The 18181-nt window shown below is 51.3% G+C and overlaps 1 protein-coding gene across 1 annotated transcript in view; it reads right to left on the bottom strand.

Moving 5' to 3' along the window:
* Positions 1-1415: 1415 nt before the first annotated feature.
* Positions 1416-18181, bottom strand: part of ATG2A (autophagy related 2A) — a 37262-nt gene continuing 20496 nt past the window's right edge. The window contains exons 26-42 of the mRNA XM_081842375.1: positions 17100-17170; positions 16784-16860; positions 15508-15678; positions 14436-14562; positions 13505-13716; positions 12583-12812; positions 11675-11810; positions 10115-10336; positions 9045-9146; positions 7656-7740; positions 6698-6833; positions 5820-5892; positions 4784-4866; positions 4253-4374; positions 3497-3651; positions 2955-3110; positions 1416-2063 (exon numbers count right to left, since the gene is read on the bottom strand). Of these exons, the coding sequence (XP_081698501.1) occupies positions 1827-2063; positions 2955-3110; positions 3497-3651; positions 4253-4374; positions 4784-4866; positions 5820-5892; positions 6698-6833; positions 7656-7740; positions 9045-9146; positions 10115-10336; positions 11675-11810; positions 12583-12812; positions 13505-13716; positions 14436-14562; positions 15508-15678; positions 16784-16860; positions 17100-17170 (2395 nt within the window). The 3' untranslated portion in view covers positions 1416-1826. The remainder of the gene's footprint in view (positions 2064-2954; positions 3111-3496; positions 3652-4252; positions 4375-4783; positions 4867-5819; positions 5893-6697; positions 6834-7655; positions 7741-9044; positions 9147-10114; positions 10337-11674; positions 11811-12582; positions 12813-13504; positions 13717-14435; positions 14563-15507; positions 15679-16783; positions 16861-17099; positions 17171-18181) is intronic.

An 18181-nucleotide genomic window follows, 5' to 3' on the forward strand; every position in this document is an offset into this window, starting at 1 on the left:
TTTCGATTGCATTGCAATCTCACCTTTCCCTCCAAGGAGTTCAAGGTGATGCACATGGTTCCCACTCATTAATTCCCACAACCCTGTGAGGTAGATTAGGCTGAAAGGCAGTGGCACTCAGAGCTTCATGGCGCAGTGGGGATTTGAATCCTGGTCTCTCCCAGGTCCTAGCTTGGCACTCTAACCACTGCACACCACAGGCAATCAAGAAGGGTATTGGGCAGAAGGGAGGCAGGACTGGTCCCTATTCGGACACCCCTCAGCGTAGAGGCCTGAGCAGGGAGGGGAAGGGCCGAGGAGCAGGGCTGAGCAGCAGAGCGCCCCACTTTGTGTGCAAAAGGGAAGGATTTTTACAGGAGAAGCAGGCTGCAAGTGGGTGCACACTTGAATCCAGGACAGCTCCGGCTGGCTGGGGAGAAAGCGGCGGCACCTTTAAGTGTTTCTAGGGAATAAGTGGCTAAGTGGCATTTTTGCCTGTGGTTAGGGCCGGGTCTGAACCCCTGGCATCTTGAGGCAGGGCTAGAAAGAGCCTTCTGGGCCTGAGATACTGCCAGTCAGCGTAAGCAACACTGGGCTAGATGGTCTGACTGTGTAAGGCTGCTTCCCAAAACTGCAGAGAAGTCACTTCTCCCACCCTGGGACCCTCCAGCTGTTTCGGACTACAACTCCCATCAGCCCCTAGCTGGCACTGAGTAGAAGAGGAGGGGGAGGAAGGGGGAACCTTCTTCACTGCTGCTGCTGCTGCTGCATTCCGGAAACCAGAAACTTGACCTCAGGCAGCTGGCGGCTCGCCTAGTTTCTCCAGAGTAGCACAATCCTGCCCCCTGCTGGCTGCTAGGAGCGTTGCTGACTGATGCTGGTAAGAGGTCCCAATCCCCTGAACGCAGAAAACGTGCTCACCCCCCTACCTCAGCAAAGCAAGCCCTTCTAGGGCAATCACAGAATTCTAGAGTTGGAAGGAAGTTCCAAGGTCATAGAGTCCAACCCCCTGAAGTGCAGGAACAGCAGCCAATCTCTGCCTGCTCCTTCCTTGCCACACACCCTTCCTGCAACATGCACGCTCCACGCCCCTCCTTTATTGGGGAAGTATCTCTGGCTTTTGTAACATCCAGGCTGAAGGAAAGATGTTCTGGGGAGACCAAAAAGCTTGTGCAGAACTTTTTGCTTTGCTGCTGGTCAGAATGAAACTGAATCGTGTGGTTGTGGTTGCCTGGGTTGGTCCTCCTGTTCTCCCCGCAAGCACACCAGCCCCCCCCCCGCCCCCAACATGGGTGCCTGTGTCAATTCCTGCTTCTGTACCTGAAAGGAGTCGCGTCCCTGATCTGTACAGCACATCAAAACACTGTCCGACAGGGCAAAGCAGGCCAAGAAAAGGACACTTCACCCCCTTACCGAATGCCTAAGGAAGCAGGAGCTGAAAACAAGTCACGTCCTTTAATGTTCAGCCAACCTTCCGTCTCTCCCAACAACCCCACAGAGAGAGGGAGACAGAGAGAGACAGAGAGAGAGAGAGAAGTTGCAGCCTGCAGCTCATGCACCAAATGGATGGCAGAAGCTATACTCCTGACAAGTACAAAAACAAGGGCGAGGCAAGAGGAGGTGGCACCACCCTCGTGATGCCAGGCGTGCTGCTGCTTGAGAGCGCGCCAATCCCGCCAAGCAGAAGCTCTTCCCCACCACGTGGTTCTTCTGTGGGTGGCAAGGCTGGCAAAGCGGGAGGCTGCGTCCTTTCGCTGGCCCTGCCAATGTCCTGAACGGGGTAGATTTAAGAGGAACGGCCCCGCTTCTGAGCCCGGTCAGTGGAAGGCGGCAGTGGTGGCGCCCGGTCAGTCCTGAGCCTCTTCTGAGCGCCACTTCAGGGACTCCTCCTTCCGGGCGTCAGGCTTGATCTGGTTGCGCATACCGCCCAGGAGGTTGGAGGTGGCTTCTGAGGCCACGATTAGGGGCTTGACCACGGTGGGAGGGATCTGCCGCAGGACGCCTCCCACTGCCCCGGTGATGCCTTTCTGCTCGTGGCCACGAGTTGCCACGTCGCAGATGGCCTGGGCTGTGTCGATGACACCCTGGAGGAAGAAGAAGAAGAGTCTGGATTTGATATCCCGCTTTATCACTGCCCTAAGGAGTCTCAAAGCGGCTAACAATCTCCTTTCCCTTCCTCCCCCACAACAAACACTCTATGAGGTGAGTGAGGCTGAGAGACTTCAGAGAAGTGTGACTAACCCAAGGTCACCCAGCAGCTGCATGTGGAGGAGCGGGGAAGCGAACCCGGTTCACCAGATTACGAGTCCACCGCTCTTAACTACTACACCACACTGGTGTAGAGGAGGAAGAGGAGAAAAGGATGGAGACAGAGCATGCGTCAGGGCCTGCCAGAGGTCTGTAAGCAGGGTTTTTCCAACTTGGGTCTCCAGCTGTTTTTGGACTACAGTTCCCATCATCCCATACCACTTGGCCTGCTAGCTATGGATGATGGGAGTTGTAGTCCAAAAACTGTTGGAGACCCAAGTTGGGGAAACCCTGGCTGGAAGGATAATTCCTTTTCAAACATATAAAGATAATTTATTTACGAGGCAACATGTTTTCCTAGTTCAATTTTATGTAAGCTGCTGTTGTACACTCTTATATATTAACAAATGGAGGGGGGTTGTAAACAAATAGTAATGATATTCCATTAATAGCGAACTCAGACAGTGAGTGCCGATAGCTATGGAGCCAAAATGGGGCTGCTGGAAAATCGGAGGCAGCATCTGCTTGCCCAGAAGGACCCCAGCATGTGCAGAAAGAGAACAAGCCTCAAGGAAACTAACCCAAAGGCAGCTCAAGGAAGCCAGAATTTTGGAAGACTCAGGGCAGATAAAAGGAAGCCCTTCTTTGCACAGGGCAGAGTTAGCCTATGGAACTCACTCCCACAGGAGGCAGGGATGGTTCCCAACCTGGATGGCTCTAGGCCTTACCTCTCGCACAGTGTCATAGGCCTTGGCCACCCCTTCACGCAGGTCAGCAGGTTGCTGGCCGCGCCTCAGCTTGCGCGTGTGCTTCTTGTCCAGGAGGGTGCGCGTCATTGGGGGGGCGGTAGGGGACAGGATGTCGTAGACGGTCTCCGCTGTGGCCTGCAAGGGGGAGAGAAGGGATGGCAAACCAGGAAGGAGAGGCAATTCTGAGAACCCTGTTGCCCTTGCGGGGACCACAATGCCTTCAAATATCTGAAGGGCTCTCGCATGGGAGATGGAGCAGGCTTGCTCTCTGCTGCTCTGAAGAATAGGAATGGAGCCAACAGCTTCTAATGACAAGGAAGGGAATTCCAACTAAATGTTCAGAGGAACATTCTGAAGGCAAGAGCTGTTTGGCAGTGAAATGGGGCTGTGGTTTAAGGGGTTGGACCAGATGGCCCCTTGAGTTCTCTTCCAACTCTAGAATCTATGAACTCATCACTAAGGACTGGAGCAGAAGAAGGGCAGCTGCCACCCCTCGCAGACCACCCTTGCCCAACTCAGACCTGGATGGCCTGCACCAGGCGGTTGCTGAGCTCGAGGGCCGCCGACGCGGTTGAAGTGCCGAAGGAGGCTGCCCCACGCTGCAGGCCCCGGATGATCCGCCCGTCCTTGCGGTACTGCTCGATGGGCAGCCAGAAGAGGTCACGGAGGCCGTGGACTGGGAGGGAAAGAGAGAGAGAGGAGAGGGCAAATGCAAGGGCAGCACCGTTGCATGTCAGGCAAAACCATTCCCCTTTACCCAGGCCTATGGCTATTCCATAATCTATGGCCTGTAAAAGTGTGGAGAGAGAGGAATGTTACGATTATGATTATTATTATTAGGCTGTCTCTGTATACTTTTTACTATGTTTTGCCATTGATGTTTTGTAATGTGTTTCTAATGTTGCACATCTCCCTGATATCTTCTGATAAAAGATTGCATGTAAAATGAATTTATTATAATTATAATTATTATTAACTGTGCTGCTGGATCAGGCCAAAGGGGGACTTACCTGGTCCAGCATGCCACTTTCCACCATGCCCAACTGGGTGCACACTCCTCCCCAATGGGAAATCCACATGCAGGGATGGGAAGGCAACAGCTCCCTCTCCCCAGCAGTTGGGTGTTCAGAGGTAAACTGTGCCTGGGCCTGGAGGCTCCATCTAGTCCTCATAACTACCCTCCTGTTTGTATATGTAGATAGACAGGAAGCCTTCCAACCCCCAACACTGCCGCCCGATACATCCCCAGGTGACCCCCCTCCTCCCGCCGGACTTACAGAGCTGCACCACAGAGTGCATAGGCCCCACGCCTCCCAGGATGCCTGGCAGCTGGTTCTTGCGGATGTCCGTCAGCCACTCAGTCAGGGCGTAGCTCACCACCTTCTCCACGCCCAGTAGCCTGAGGAGGCGGAGAAGTAGGAGGTCAGGGGCCCCAAAGGGCAATGCCCACCAGATCCGGCCCCCCAGGCCAGTGAAGCAAGTGAAGCCGTGGGGAGGGGCTGCTGGCAGAAGTGTCTCAGGCAGCGGGATGTGGAAGCACCCGCGGCTTTTCAGCCCAGCTTGACAACGGATAAATGGGGCTGCCTCCGTTCAGATACTGGCTTCTTACTAGGCACCACCAGGATGCTGGGGGGTTAGAGCCCCCACGGCTTTTCAGCCCAGCTTGACAACGGATAAATGGGGCTGCCTCCGTTCAGATACTGGCTTCTTACTAGGCACCACCAGGATGCTGGGGGGTTAGAGCCCCGCCTTGCCCTCCTCTCCACTGACACACCCCACCTGGCTACCCTAAAAAGCTGGCTCCTCACCCGTGTCGACAGCAGAGCCTCTTGAGCTTGAGCTCAGAGCAGTTGAGCTGCGCCAGGCCGATGAGGATGCCGGCAAAGGTGCCCTAAGGAGAAACGGAGAGAATTTTTGTAGACTGGGAAGGGACCCTGCGGGTCATCTAGGCCAACCCCCTGCAGTGCAGGAATCGCAGCTGAAGAATCCCTGATAGGTGGCTGCTCTGCCTTGGTTTAAAAGCCTCAGGTGAAGGAGTGTCCACCACCTCCCAAGGGAGTTCTCTCCACTATCCAACAGCTCTTGCCACCAGAAAGTTATTCCTAAGAAGGGTGGACACTGACCCAGCGACCCCGCTGCCTCTTCCAGACAGGCACTCCCCTTCCCCACCCTCGCCTTTGCTTAATCCAGGCTTTCCCAAACTTGGGGATCCAGATGTTTTGGACTACAATTCCCATCATCCCCGACTAGCTAAGGATGGAGTTGTAGTCCAAAAACTACTGGAGACCCAAGTTTGGGAAACCCTGGATTAATCTCTCTCCCCACGCCCATCGTTTCCTGGGCACCAGGGCCAGGCTTTAGAGGGGAGAAAGAGGCAGCCTGGTGGGGACCACCATGCCCTTTCTGTGATCCATGGGTAGGCAAACTAAGGCCCGGGGGCTGGATCCGGCCCAATCGCCTTCTAAATCCAGCCCGTGGATGGTCTGGGAATCAGCGTGTTTTTACATGAGTAAAATGTGTCCTTTTATTTAAAATGCATTTCTGGGTTGTTTGTGGGGCATAGGAATTAATTCCCCCCCAAAAAATATAGTCCGGCCCCCCACAAGGTTTGAGGGACAGTGGACTGGCCGCCTGCTGAAAAAGTTTGCTGACCCCTGTCCCATGCTGAGACCCTAAAACGCAGCCCCCTTGAGTTGTCCTGTCGCAAAAGCAACATCAGCTGGAATGGATGGCTGGAAGGCGGAGAGAGACTGAGAAGCAGCTCAGCAAAGGGGTCACTCGTAGCGGACAAGAAAGTTCCCCAGGCCTGGGGAGGGAGGGGCTTCTGCAGACCCTGCTACTCACCACTTGGTCCACAGTCACATGCTTTCCCTGGTAGTCCAGCCAGATGGGCACTTCGGATGTGAACCGGAACTCTCTGGAAGGGGAGAAGCCAAGGAGAAGGGGAGGTGCTTTTTCCCTTGTGGTGGGAAAGTGCTGGCAGCAGTGCTGGCAACCACTCCAGTGGCCTGTCTACCCCAGCGTCCTGTTCTCACAATGGCCGTGTACCTCTAAGAACCTAGAAAGCTAGATAGACTGCCTCTGGGCCTGGAGGTTCCATAAGCACTTAAGAAGAGCCTGATGGATCATGCCAACAACCCATCTAGTCCATCATCCCATTCCCAGGTGCCTCTGGCAAATCTTCAAGCAAGACCTCTGCCCTCGTGTAGTTTCCAAGCACTGGTATTTATAAGCATTTATTTGTCTCCAGCTGTGGAGGCAGAGCATAGCCTGAATGGCTAGTAGCCATTGATAGCCACCTCCTCCTTCCTTCTACAGAACACACATCATCCCACAACAAGCTGGGCGATGACTCTTGTATTTCCCATCTCTCATACGCATTATAAATTCTGGAGTCCCCTGTGGCGTAGTGGTTAGAGTGTCAGACCTCAACCTGGGAGACCAGGGTTCAAATCCCCACTTGGCTCACTGAGGGTGACCTTGGGACTGGTCACTGCCTCTCAGCCTAACCTACCTCAACAGGGCTTTTATGGGGCAGAATGGGGGACGGGAAGAAAGAAAATGGGGAACCATAAATGCTGCCTTGAGCTCCCTGGAGGAAAAGTGGGGTGTAAATATAGTAATTGATAGAACTTTCCGCTAAGACTCTGCAGCTTGGCCCTGCTGTCCCCCAACATCCACGCGCCCCGTCCTTTCTCCCTCCCCACGTCAAGCGCTTGTACCGGAAGTAAATGGGCTGGTCGGAGGAGGAAGAGGAGGCGTTGGACAAGGAGCTGTTTTCGCTGGCCGTGGTCTCCATTGAGGCTGTCATCTCCCCCTCCGCTCCCTCAGGCTCTTTCCCCGATGACTCTGGGCGACCTATGGAGTGGAAGAGCAGCATTGGGCAATGAGAGAGGGGGGGCACCTCTGGGGGTTTCTCTAGACAGCCTCTGCCATCCCTGTGACACTCTGGATGTTGCTGAAATACAACCCCCTCAGCCCCCAACCAGCATGGCCAACAGGCAGCCATGGTGAGGAGGGTGGTGCCCTTCTTCTCTAGGGAAAGGGAAAAGCTGTCCACAGAGGCACAGGTCAATTCTGTGTCCAGGGCAGCTGTCTACCAGCTCCATCTGGTACACAGGCTGAGACCCTACCTGCCAGCAGACCGTCTCGCCAGAGTGGTGCATGCTTTGGTTATCTCCCACTTGGACTACTGCAATGCGCTCTATGTGGGGCTACCTTTGAAGGTGACCTGGAAATTGCAACTAATCCAGAATGCAGCAACTAGACTGGTGACTGGAAGCAGCTGCCGAGACCACATGACACCGGTGTTGAAATACCTACATTGGCTCCCAGTACATTTCCAAGCACAATTCAAAGTGTTGGTGTTGACCTTTAAAGCCCTAAATGGCCTCAGTCCAGTATACCTGAAGGAGCATCTCCACCCCCATCATTCTGCCCGGACACTGAGGTCCAGTGCTGAGGGCCTTCTGGCGGTTCCCTTGCTGTGAGAAGCCATGTTACAGGGAACCAGCCAGAGGGCCTTCACAGTAGTGGCACCTGCCCTGTGGAATGCCCTCCCACCAGATGTCAAAGAAATAAACAACTACCCGCCTTTTAGAAGACATCTGAAGGCAGCCCTGTTTAGGGAAGTTTTTAATGTTTGAAAAAGAAGATCCTCCCAGGAAGCCAGACACTCACCTTCTGAGCCAGCCTCGCAGGGCACAACAGGGTTAATGCTGGCAGCCACACTGGTGAAGAAGTCCTTGAGGAAGAACAAGGCATCCTGGAGTAAAAGCAAGGGGAAAGCAGGAGCCCATTATTATTATTATTATTATTATTATTATTATTATTATTATTATTATTATTATTATTATTTAGTGTTTCTATCCCACCTTTCTGTCAAGCTGGGATTCAAGGTGGCTTACAACATTTGGGAATTAAAAAAAATGCAAAGGAATAGAAACTAACAATAATTAAAATGCATCAAAACACATCTAGAACCAGCAATCCAAGTTTGTTTTGATCCCTGTGTATTTCATCCTTGTGCCACTTCTATTTTCATAGCAGGCATACAATAAATCTTGCAGTTAGTAATATCATCCTTGGAAGCTCCAGCGCAGACATCTCCAGTTTGGGCAAAGTGGGAGGGAGAAGAGGAGGAATCCACCCTGCTTGGTCTTGTCAGATCCTCCCCTCCCATCCCGAAAGGCTCACAAGGAAGCCGCTTGCTCTGCTGCTGGCTGCAGCCACACTCAGAGTCACCAGACATTGGACATCTGCATCAGGTCCCTCTAGGGATGCTTTTAGGGGTGTGGTGCATGGCCTTGTCTGAGCATTTCATCCATTGCCAGAGGGATTTGAGGGGGGTTACAGAATGAAGCCATTTTGATGTTGTACAGTTTCAGTTTATACACTTTTAATATAAATATAAATAAATTAATATTATATTAATTAATATTAATTATATTATATTATATTATATTATATTATATTATATTATATTATATTATATTATATTATATTATATTATATTATATTATATTATATTATATTATATTATAATAATATAAATATAAGCCCCCAACAACACATGCCTCTGCCGTATCAATATGTGATGCTTCAAAAAGGTCCCTTTGCAGAATCTATTTTATTACGATGCCTGCCAAAGTGTCCTGAGCCATCTGTTCGTTTTACTCTATTGCAATAATATGCGCCACAGTCATTGTTTCTTATTTCTTTACCGTTTGTCCTGTTTGCATGCTGCAAACTAAATGCATCTTTAAAAACAAAAACCCAGCTCAGTCAGTAGAGCATGAGACCTTTCATCTCAGGGCTGTGTGTTCGAGCACCATATTAGGCAAAAGATTCCTGAATTGCAAGTGGTTGGACTAGATGATCCTTTCCAACGCTCCAATTCTATGGTGCTAGGAGCAGGCCAGGCACCCGAGCGACAGCCACAGACAACTATTTTGGCTATGAAAATCCTCATCCTGTGGGAGGGCAGGGAGTTCTGAGCGCAGGGGTGCTCCCAAACAAAGTGCCCCCCCACTGTCCCCTGCAGAGTACCTAACCCCAACTCCCTCTCACCTGGTCAATGTTGAGCCTGAGTGGCATCAAGGAGACACGAAGGCAGCACTCAGGACCCCCCAGACCAGACTCAGGGCAGACGTGCAGGGCTTTGATGGTGAGCTGTGAAGAAAGAGGGGGCGGGGTGGTCAGTCTTGCGGTGGCCCCCAGTGACAGAAGACGGGGGAGCTTTCCAGAGGCTGAGCTTCAGCAGCACCAAATCCCCCCTACCCACAAAACTGTTTCACTATCAGACTCCAGGCCAGGCTGAACTACCAGAGTCTCATCAGGCCTCCAAGATCCAGGTGGGTTTATTTTTTCTGTAACATTTATATACCGCTGATTATTGTAGGGGGGGGGTACACCCTCAAAGCTGTTTCCAAAAAGAACAATGAAATTGCTGATAAACAGATATTTAAAACATTCGGAGAGGGATCAAAAATAAACTAAAATCAGGTTAAAACACACATCAACATTCTATGTATCCGGACAGAGTTGACTAATCCAAAATGTCTTTAGCAGGAGTACTGTGAAGGTGCCTGCCTTCAATAGGCAGGGAGTTCCAAAGTACCACACTGAAAGATCAATCTCTTACAAATGCAGAATGGGTATTACGTGGCACCTGCAGCAGTGCCAGTTCTGCAGCCTGAAGTGGTCAAAAGACCCATCTCGCAAGCAAACTAGTCCCAAGTTGTTAAGGGCTTTCTATACTAATAGCAACACCTTGAACCTGGGTCCAGCAGCAAACTGGCAAGCAGAAGATCTCTCCGCCAAGGGGTGAGATATAAGCTGACAAGGCCTCATTCCTGTCAGCAACCGTGTCGCAGCATTCTGCACTGACTTTAGCTTCTGGATCGAGAGCAAGGGACATCCCCACATCAAGCGTACTGCAGTAATCTACTACTGGAGGCCCCCCCTCCCCCAAAAATAGCATACAGGAAAGGGGATCCTCTGGACTTTTCCAGTCCAAGGAGAGGCGGAGACAGCCAAGAGCCGGGGGAGAGGTCTGCTCCTTAGTGCTCACCAGCAATGCGACCCACAACCCCCCACCTGCTCTCAGCTCCTCCTGCTGCTGCCCCCCCCCCCCGTACCATGTTGGAGTGGGCTCGGCGCGGCATGCACTCGCTGCTGTACAGGTAGAGGAACTTGTTGATCTGAGAGGAGGCCAGTCGGTCTCGGATCTCCAGCTCCTGGACAATGAAGACCTGTCTGGCCACGGGCTGCTCCTCCAACTCCACAGAGGGTTTCTCAGATGTGCTGCTGCTGCTGCTGCTGCTGCTGCTGCTGGGGTAAGTTTCATGCTGGAAACTCACCTGGAGAGGAGGGGAGAGGTGAGGGCAGGTGAGGTCACCACTTTGTCCCACTCCCTCCCCCCCGACTGTTTTTTTGCCAATTAATTTTTATTCATTTTCAAATTTGTAACACACTGAAACCAAATTAAAATTAATACCAGCTTCCCCCTCTCTCAGGGATATTCCAATTTTTTGGAATCCACTTTTACATGCTGCTTATTTTACAGATTTATCTCTAATTAACATCTTTCCATATTTTTAAAAAAGCAAATTCTTCATCCCTCAGCTATTCCCCTTTACCAACAACCGCATATAGATAAAACAAAATTATATCAAGGAACGACAAGTGAGGTTGCAATAATTTTAAATCATTCGTTCTTCTCTCCAACTTGCATGCTAGTTTCATTTTCTTATCCCGGATAATTTTCAGCTTCTGCCTGTTTGCATGCACACGTCCAGGGGAGACTTTTCCTTCGCCCCACTGTTTTGATTCATTCACCTGTCCTCAAAGGAAGCTCAGGGTGGTGTAAGATGCACCCCCACACACTTTTCTTCTCACAAACAACCCTAAGAGGTAGGCCAGGCCAAGAGACTAAGAATGGCCCAGGGTCACCAAGTGGGTATTTTTGGTGCGTATTGTAGTCCTAGCCCAGAACTATCCCCCCGCCCCGATGCCCCCCACCTCTTTCCTTTCAGATCTCTTGCACCCCACCAACCAATAGAGTGATTCCCTGCCTTGTAAGCACAGCCGTTCTCGTAAGGGCCTTTCTGGGGAAATTTTATTTTATTTTATTTTCATCCTAAGACCTCAGGGTGGTTCACGGAATAAAATACAGGAGAATAAACATGCAAGTAATTAAAACGAAACAGCAGAACAGGAACCCAACCCTTCCTACAGGCACATTTAAAAGACCATCTCATATTAATCAGCCAAAGGCCTGGTTGAAGAGGAACGCTTTCACCTGGCGCCTAAAAATATATATATACAGTGGTACCTCTGGTTGCGAACGGGATCCGTTCAGGAGGCCCGTTTGCAACATGAAAAGAGCGCAACCCGCAGCGGCACATCTGCGCACGCACGGGTTGTGATTTGGCACTTCTGCGCATGTGCATGACATCATTTTTGCGCTTCTGCACATGCGTGAGTGGCAAAACCCAGAAGTAACCCCTTCCGGTACTTCTGGGTTGCCGCGGGACGTAACCTGAAAGAACGTAACATGAAGCAAACGTAACGTGAGGTATGACTGTATAATGAAGGTGCCAGGTGAAGCTCTCCTGGGAATCAGGGCACCCATTTTAAACTCGAAGGAGCCCCCCGAGCAGCGAGCGAGGCCCCCCTCCTGCGCCACCAGCACTCACCTTTGTCAGCTGGATCTCCATCAGCAGGTCGTGGATGCGGCTGGTGCCCCCCTGAGCCCGCCAGGTGTTCTGGGGCCGGTTGGTGACAGAGGAGCGGGACGGGGACGAGCGGGCGCTGGAAAGAGATGGCTTCGTCCTGGAGAAGGTGTAGCGGAAAAAGATGGGGAGCGGGAGCTTGTTAAAGTCAACGGATGAAGCTTGCTCCTCCGCCCCGCCAGCCGTAAGAACATACTAGAAAAGCCTGCTGGGCGGATGGCAAATGGCCCGTCTGGTACAGCATCCCGTTCTCATAAATGGCCAGCTAGATGCGTCAACGGGAAACCGGCAAGCACAAGAAAACTTTCCCTCCTTTTGGGTCCCAAAAACTGGCACAGGCAACTCCCCATTTCTGCAGGGGGCCTCCATGCGTGTAACTGAGATCGTGTGTATTGGAAAGACCCTGGAGAGTCCTAGTGGCTTACAAGGATGTCCTCTTTGGGCTCTAGGGAGAGTCTCCTTGCAAGCCAGAAGGGAGGCGGGGCTTGCACCACTGATGTGCAGGGAGGGAGTGACGGCTGCTGCACTTCCCCGCATGTCAGCTGTTAGGCAAGGAGGCTTCCACAAAGCCCCTCTGACTCACAAGGAGACCTACCCCGGAGCCCTAACAGGACATCCTCTTCAGGCTCTAGGGATGGTCTCCTCACGAACCAGAAGGGCAGCGGGGCTTGCTCCACTGACGTGAGAGGGAATGATGGCTGCTGCACTTCCCTATATGTCAGCTGTTAGGCAGGGAGGCTTCAACAAGAAGACGTCCTCATCAGGCTCTAGGGACGGTCTCCTTGCAAGAGGACCTTCCGGGGGGCAGGGATTAAATGGAAAATAAACAGGTGGCAAAGCAACAGGTAGGCAGCTGAGGGTGAGTGGCTCACCTGGGCGAGTGGGCGTGGCCAGAGGCAGAGCGCCCCAGCCCAAAGTCCCTCCCACCATAGAGATGCCAGACCACCGAGATCTCCCGCATCATCACCCGGCTCTCGGGGACTGGGAAGCGCGAGGGGGCCTTCAGGAGGTCGGTGCTCCCCAGGGGGCGGGAGAAGTGCCCCTCCTGGATGCGAACGGGGCCTTCCAAGAGCTTTGTCACCACCGGCTCCCCGTCTCGGGGCTGCGGAGAGAGGAAGCAAGAGGCAGGATCAGAGTACAGAGTTTCCAGAAACTGGTATGCAGATGCATTGCTGCCTCCAGCCACGGAGGCAGGGCAGAGCCTTCAATAGGTAAAGGTAAAGGTAAAGGTAAAGGTAAAGGTAAAGGTAAAGGTAAAGGTAAAGGTAAAGGTAAAGGGACCCCTGACCATTAGGTCCAGTTGTGACCGACTCTGGGGTAGCGGTGCTCATCTCGCTTTATTGGCCGAGGGAGCCGGTGTACATCTTCCGGGTCATGTGGCCAGCATGACTAAGCCGCTTCTGGCAAACCAGAGCAGCACAGGGAAACGTCGTTTACCTTCCCGCCAGAGCAGTATCTATTTATGTACTTGCACTTTGAGGTGCTTTCGAGCTGCTAGGTTGGCAGGAGCAGGGACCAAGCAACGGGAGCTCACCCCGTCGCAGGGATTCGAACCGCCGACCTTCTGATTGGCAAGTCCTAGGCTCTGTGGTTTAACCCACAGCACCACCCGCGTCCCGAGCCATCAATAGTGCCTCTTAAAAGCCATCCAAGTTGGAAGCTATCGCTGCCTTCAGAGAGGTGGTTCGGCAAGGGCCCTTGGCTTTGCTAAATCCAGAGAAATAAAGGCTTGGCTCTAGAGACAGCAGATGGCCTGAGGTTTGGCACTCCTCTTGCAGAAGGGCCAGGCCGTACCGGGATTCCTGTGCCTGGGGCATCCAGGATGCAGAAGTCATCCGTGGCTTCGCTCTCGCCCTCGCTGTCCTCCGAAGGGCTGAAGTCCAGCCCCTCCCCGACGGGGGTAGGGGGTGGGGCCGGGGTCTTTCCTGCCTTGCCCACGGCTCCGTTCTCCCCGGGGAACAGGTAGACAGAAACCGGGGAGGGCTGCCGCCTGAGCCCGGAGTCACCTGGGAAAGGGGGAAAGGTTATATTAAACAGGGCAAGCTCCACTCAACTTGTGCTCCTCCCAGCCACCTTCCACTGCCTTGGGAAGACCAGCAGGAAGGACGCAAAAGGCACAGCTGAAGGTGGGATCAGGGGGAAGAATTCTCTCATGAAACAAAAGCAGAAAACATGTCGCGTGTTAGAGTGGATGGTTTTGTCAGGTGTTATATTAGAGTGGATGAGATTACACATAGCTAACAGATGAAGAATCAGAGGTTCTTTATTTTATGTTTTTGCTTTTCTCTTTCTTTCATTATTCCCTCTTTTTCTTCCCTTTCCCATTTTTTTTCTTCTCCTTCTCTCTCTCTCTCTCTCTTTTTCTTCTCCTTTCCTTTTCTGTGTTTTTATATAGATCAATGTTTTCATTTTGATAAAAAGATATTTGATGATAATCATTGTATCCCTTTCTCCAATTGCTAATAGAATTCATTTTTTAAAAAAGAAATCTCAAAAAGGTTCATTTGCTGATAATAATTATTACTACTGCCAGACTGGGAAGCTGTCGCCTGCTTTTGCCTGGCTGGAACTGTGACGCTGCTGCTTGCTTGCTTGGAGGATGGAGAGAGCTGTTGGTCCCAATTAATCACCACCCTGCCATATCTTGCCCCAATGTTCGGTGAAGAATCGCTACCCAGCATCATCCAGGGAAAGCCAAGCATCCCCTCCTGTTGCTCTTCCTTACCCATCTCTCCGGCCAGTTCCTGGAGGCTGCGCTCCGTGTCAATGAGGGCGTCTGTGAGGTCTTGCTGGTTGATGGCTGCCGTCTCAGCAGGCGGGCATGATGGCAGTGACGCCGGGCTCTCAGACAACTAGCAGGGCACAGAAGAGGGCGTGAGCGCACTGGAAGCGGCAAGGGCGAGAGCAGGGCACCCACCCGAGGGAGGTTGCTCTCCAATGAATTTGTATTAAGTTTCAAAACTTTTAAGCAAGTTGTATTCCAATGAACCTTCAGTTTTATACAAAGTTGACTTCCCACCCTGCTTCCGTTCCCTCCCTTTCCTGCTGCGCAACATTACATTTTATCATTAATCGCTTATCCTTTATCATCCGCGGCCACCTATTTCAAAATCCTGCTCACACTTTTAATTAACTCTAATATGTTCCAGAGTCAAAATAAGGGAACCAATATCACTCAGAAAAACGGAGGGGGGTTGCTTTCAAGTCTCACTTGCCGCTTCATCTGCATTTTTAGCTGTAGTTAGATTAAGTTGTGCAAATTACTGAATAGGGAGTTGGGCATTTAATTGGCTTTATTCATTTAATGGGATGATTGATTGGTGTATGGTGGTGGGGAAGAATGAATTGATTCTCTTTTGCTTCATTGCGAATCAGGTGTTTTGTTGTTGTTTTTAAAGTGAAACTTATACTGTATAGCTCATTTTCGTTCTTAATTATTTTGCTTCCTGATCTTTTAGGAGATGCTTGAATTTAGTCCTTTACTATGGATTTTCCTTGCATTTTTTCGCAGCTGATTTTTATGTGACAATGTTTATTCTGATACTGACGAGGATACTCTATTTAGTTAAGTTTTATAGAACGCAGAAATTCTGTCCTTTTCGTTTTGGCATTTGCTGTTTATTTAAGATGTTTTAACCTATGTTGTAAACCGCTTAAGAGAGTTTCATTTAACTACGAGCGGTATATAAATGGTCCAAATAAAAAACTAAAAACATAAGCTTATGGTTGGAGGTGGTAGCAACCCCAGGCCCCAGTTCAACTGCCCCCCCCCCCCCCCGCACCCACTTGGCACTCACCTGCACCTTCTGGCCAGCGATCTCTGTGGGGCTGTCATGGTGGGGCGGGGGGTGCAAGTCCCCATTGTTCACCACGTATTGGATGAGGTTGGCGAGGGCCGCACAGGAATCTGCGCAGGTGTGCACATGGACCACGTTATTGGAGCAGCGGAGCTCAAACAGAGGGCGGGTCTGAACCAAAGCGGGAGAGAGAGAAAAAGTGTGTGTGTGTTAAAAAAAGAAAGGAAAAAAATCGCCCCAGACAAATGTCTTCTTGCTGGCTACCAGTCTGGATCTTTAAAATGAGGATTGGAGAAATTCATGGGCTATCGATGGCTGCTGGCCACAACAGCTATGCTCTGCCTGGCTATCTAAAAGGATAAAATGTGGTACATGTATTAAATGTTCATGGAGGAGGAAGCTATTGTTAAGGAGGACGAGGCCACTGATGGCAACTAGCCAGGATGGTTTTGCTCCATAACTAGAGGCAGCAGTGCTTCTGAATACCGCAGGAGAGGAGAGGAGAGGAGAGGGCGCTTGTGCTCAGATGCTGCCTGCCAGTTTCCCATGGGAATCTGGGCAGCCGCTGAGAGAACAGTGCTCTGGAGGGTAGAACTCGAACCAGGGGCTTCAAGTTACAAGGAAGATGATTTTCATTCCTGGTAGAAACAGTATGGGATTGTTTCTTATACCAGGTTCATCATGTGTCATGCTAAGGGAGACACTAGCAATTCTATCTTGGTGTATGTTAACGCAAATCTTATAGTGGATCAGTGTATTTTAATAGACCACTGTATACTTTTTTGGAAGCTGCCCAGAATGTATGTATGTATGTATGTATGTATGTATGTATGTATGTATGTATGTATGTATAAATAAATAAATAAATAAATAAATAAATTATAATATTTCTGACTAAACATCAGGAACAGCTTTCTGACAGTGAGAGCTGTTCCACAGTGGAGGTTGGGTGGCCATCTGTCAGGGATGTTTTAGCTGAAATTCCTGCATTGCAGGGGTTTGGACCAGATGACTCTTGAGATCCCTTCCAACTCTATGAGCCTATGACAAGAGGCCTGATCCAGGAAGCTCCTCTTAGGTTATTTTTGCCCACGTCTCAAAAGGAGATGGAAGACGTTGTTCCCATCAGCCCCTTTCCCAGCCCTGGTGAGTCAGGACTTCTGCTCCCCACGGAAGGGACTTCCACAGAAAGCAAGCAACTTGGACTAGGGACGCAAACCCTCCTTGCAAGGTGGCTCCCTCCCTGCGTCCCCCATAAAGGCCTCTCGGAACTCACCAGCTTCCCTGTCGTGGCTCCCTTAAATGTGGTGATCACCAGCTCCAGAAGGTCCACATCCACAACGCAAACATAATCTGAGACCAGGAGACAGAGAGAGGAGCATTACTTCCAGCGTCAGAGAAGCTGGTCTGCCCGCAGAAGGTCCTAGATGGGACCACCAACATATCTCCAGGTAAAGGTGAGAGCAGGGGATGCATAGTTCTTCAGGTGCTCCCTGAGAACAGGATGCTGGACTAGATGGCCATGGGCCTGATCCAGAAGGCTCTCCTCCTCATGTTCTTATGTAGGGAGAGCCAAAGCCGGGCAACATTACCTCTCCTCAGGTCGCCCATCTCTGTGTCGCATTTGTTTGAGAGGTAAAGGGCCGAGTCGTCCAAAATGAACCTGCGGGGAGAACAGGGTGGCTGGTTAGCAGCATCCTGGGGGGAAACAGGTCAAGAGGGGCCAATAGCTGCTTAAGCTGTGCCTGCAGAAACTGGGGGTGTTCCAAAGGGAGAAGGCACCTGATCTGCAGCGCCTACTCCCGCTTTGCCAGCCAGTTATGCCAACCAAGGAAGAGCCTTTGCCCGCAGCTGCCTCCAAGCGCTCAGCGGTGGTGGTGGTGAGCCTCTCCCAAAGTGAGGCCCTCTAGATGCTGCTGTGGGGGCTATAACTCCCATCATCCCCAGTGGTGAGAAATGCTGGAGAAGGCTGGGCTAGGGCTGGGGAGACCCAGGGGTGAAACCCCCACTTTGCCACCCAACTTACTGGGTGGCTTAGGGCCAGTCTCCCAGCCTCACCTCCCTCGCAGAGTCAGCAGGAGGACACAATAGAGAGGGGGAAACCCTTGGGACGGGGGCGGAATATATCCTACCTCATAGGGTTGTTGTGAATTAAACAGCTCAAAAGCTGCTAGGCAGCCATAGAAGGGACTGGGTGGCTTTGAGCCACTCACCGTCTGTTGCCCCAAGTGACCTCATAAAATAAGTGGGGGCAGGGAGAGAAGCAGACAAACTACCTTGTGCACTTTGGGGTGTGTGTGCAAGTAATTAAGTTCCAAGTACAGTGGTACCTCGGGTTAAGTACTTAATTCCTCCCGGAAGTCTGTTCTTAACGTGAAACTGTTCTTAACTGAAGCACCACTTTAGCTAATGGGGCCTCCTGTTGCCACTGCACTGCCGGAGCACGATTTCTGTTCTCATCCTGAAGCAAAGTTCTTAACCCGAGGTACTATTTCTGGGTTAGTGGAGTCTGTAACCTGAAGCGTATGTAACCTGAAGTGTATGTAACCCAAGGTACCACTGTATGGGCAATCATAGCAGCTGTCTTGGCCCCAGACCTCCCCCCTCCAGTGCGTGACATAGGCTGCAACCAGCTGGCCTCAAGGTCTCCTCTCTGTGCAAGTGAAAGGAGTCT

This window comes from Podarcis erhardii (genome assembly GCF_964252035.2).
Source record: "Podarcis erhardii genome assembly, chromosome: 15".
Taxonomy (NCBI): domain Eukaryota; kingdom Metazoa; phylum Chordata; class Lepidosauria; order Squamata; family Lacertidae; genus Podarcis; species Podarcis erhardii.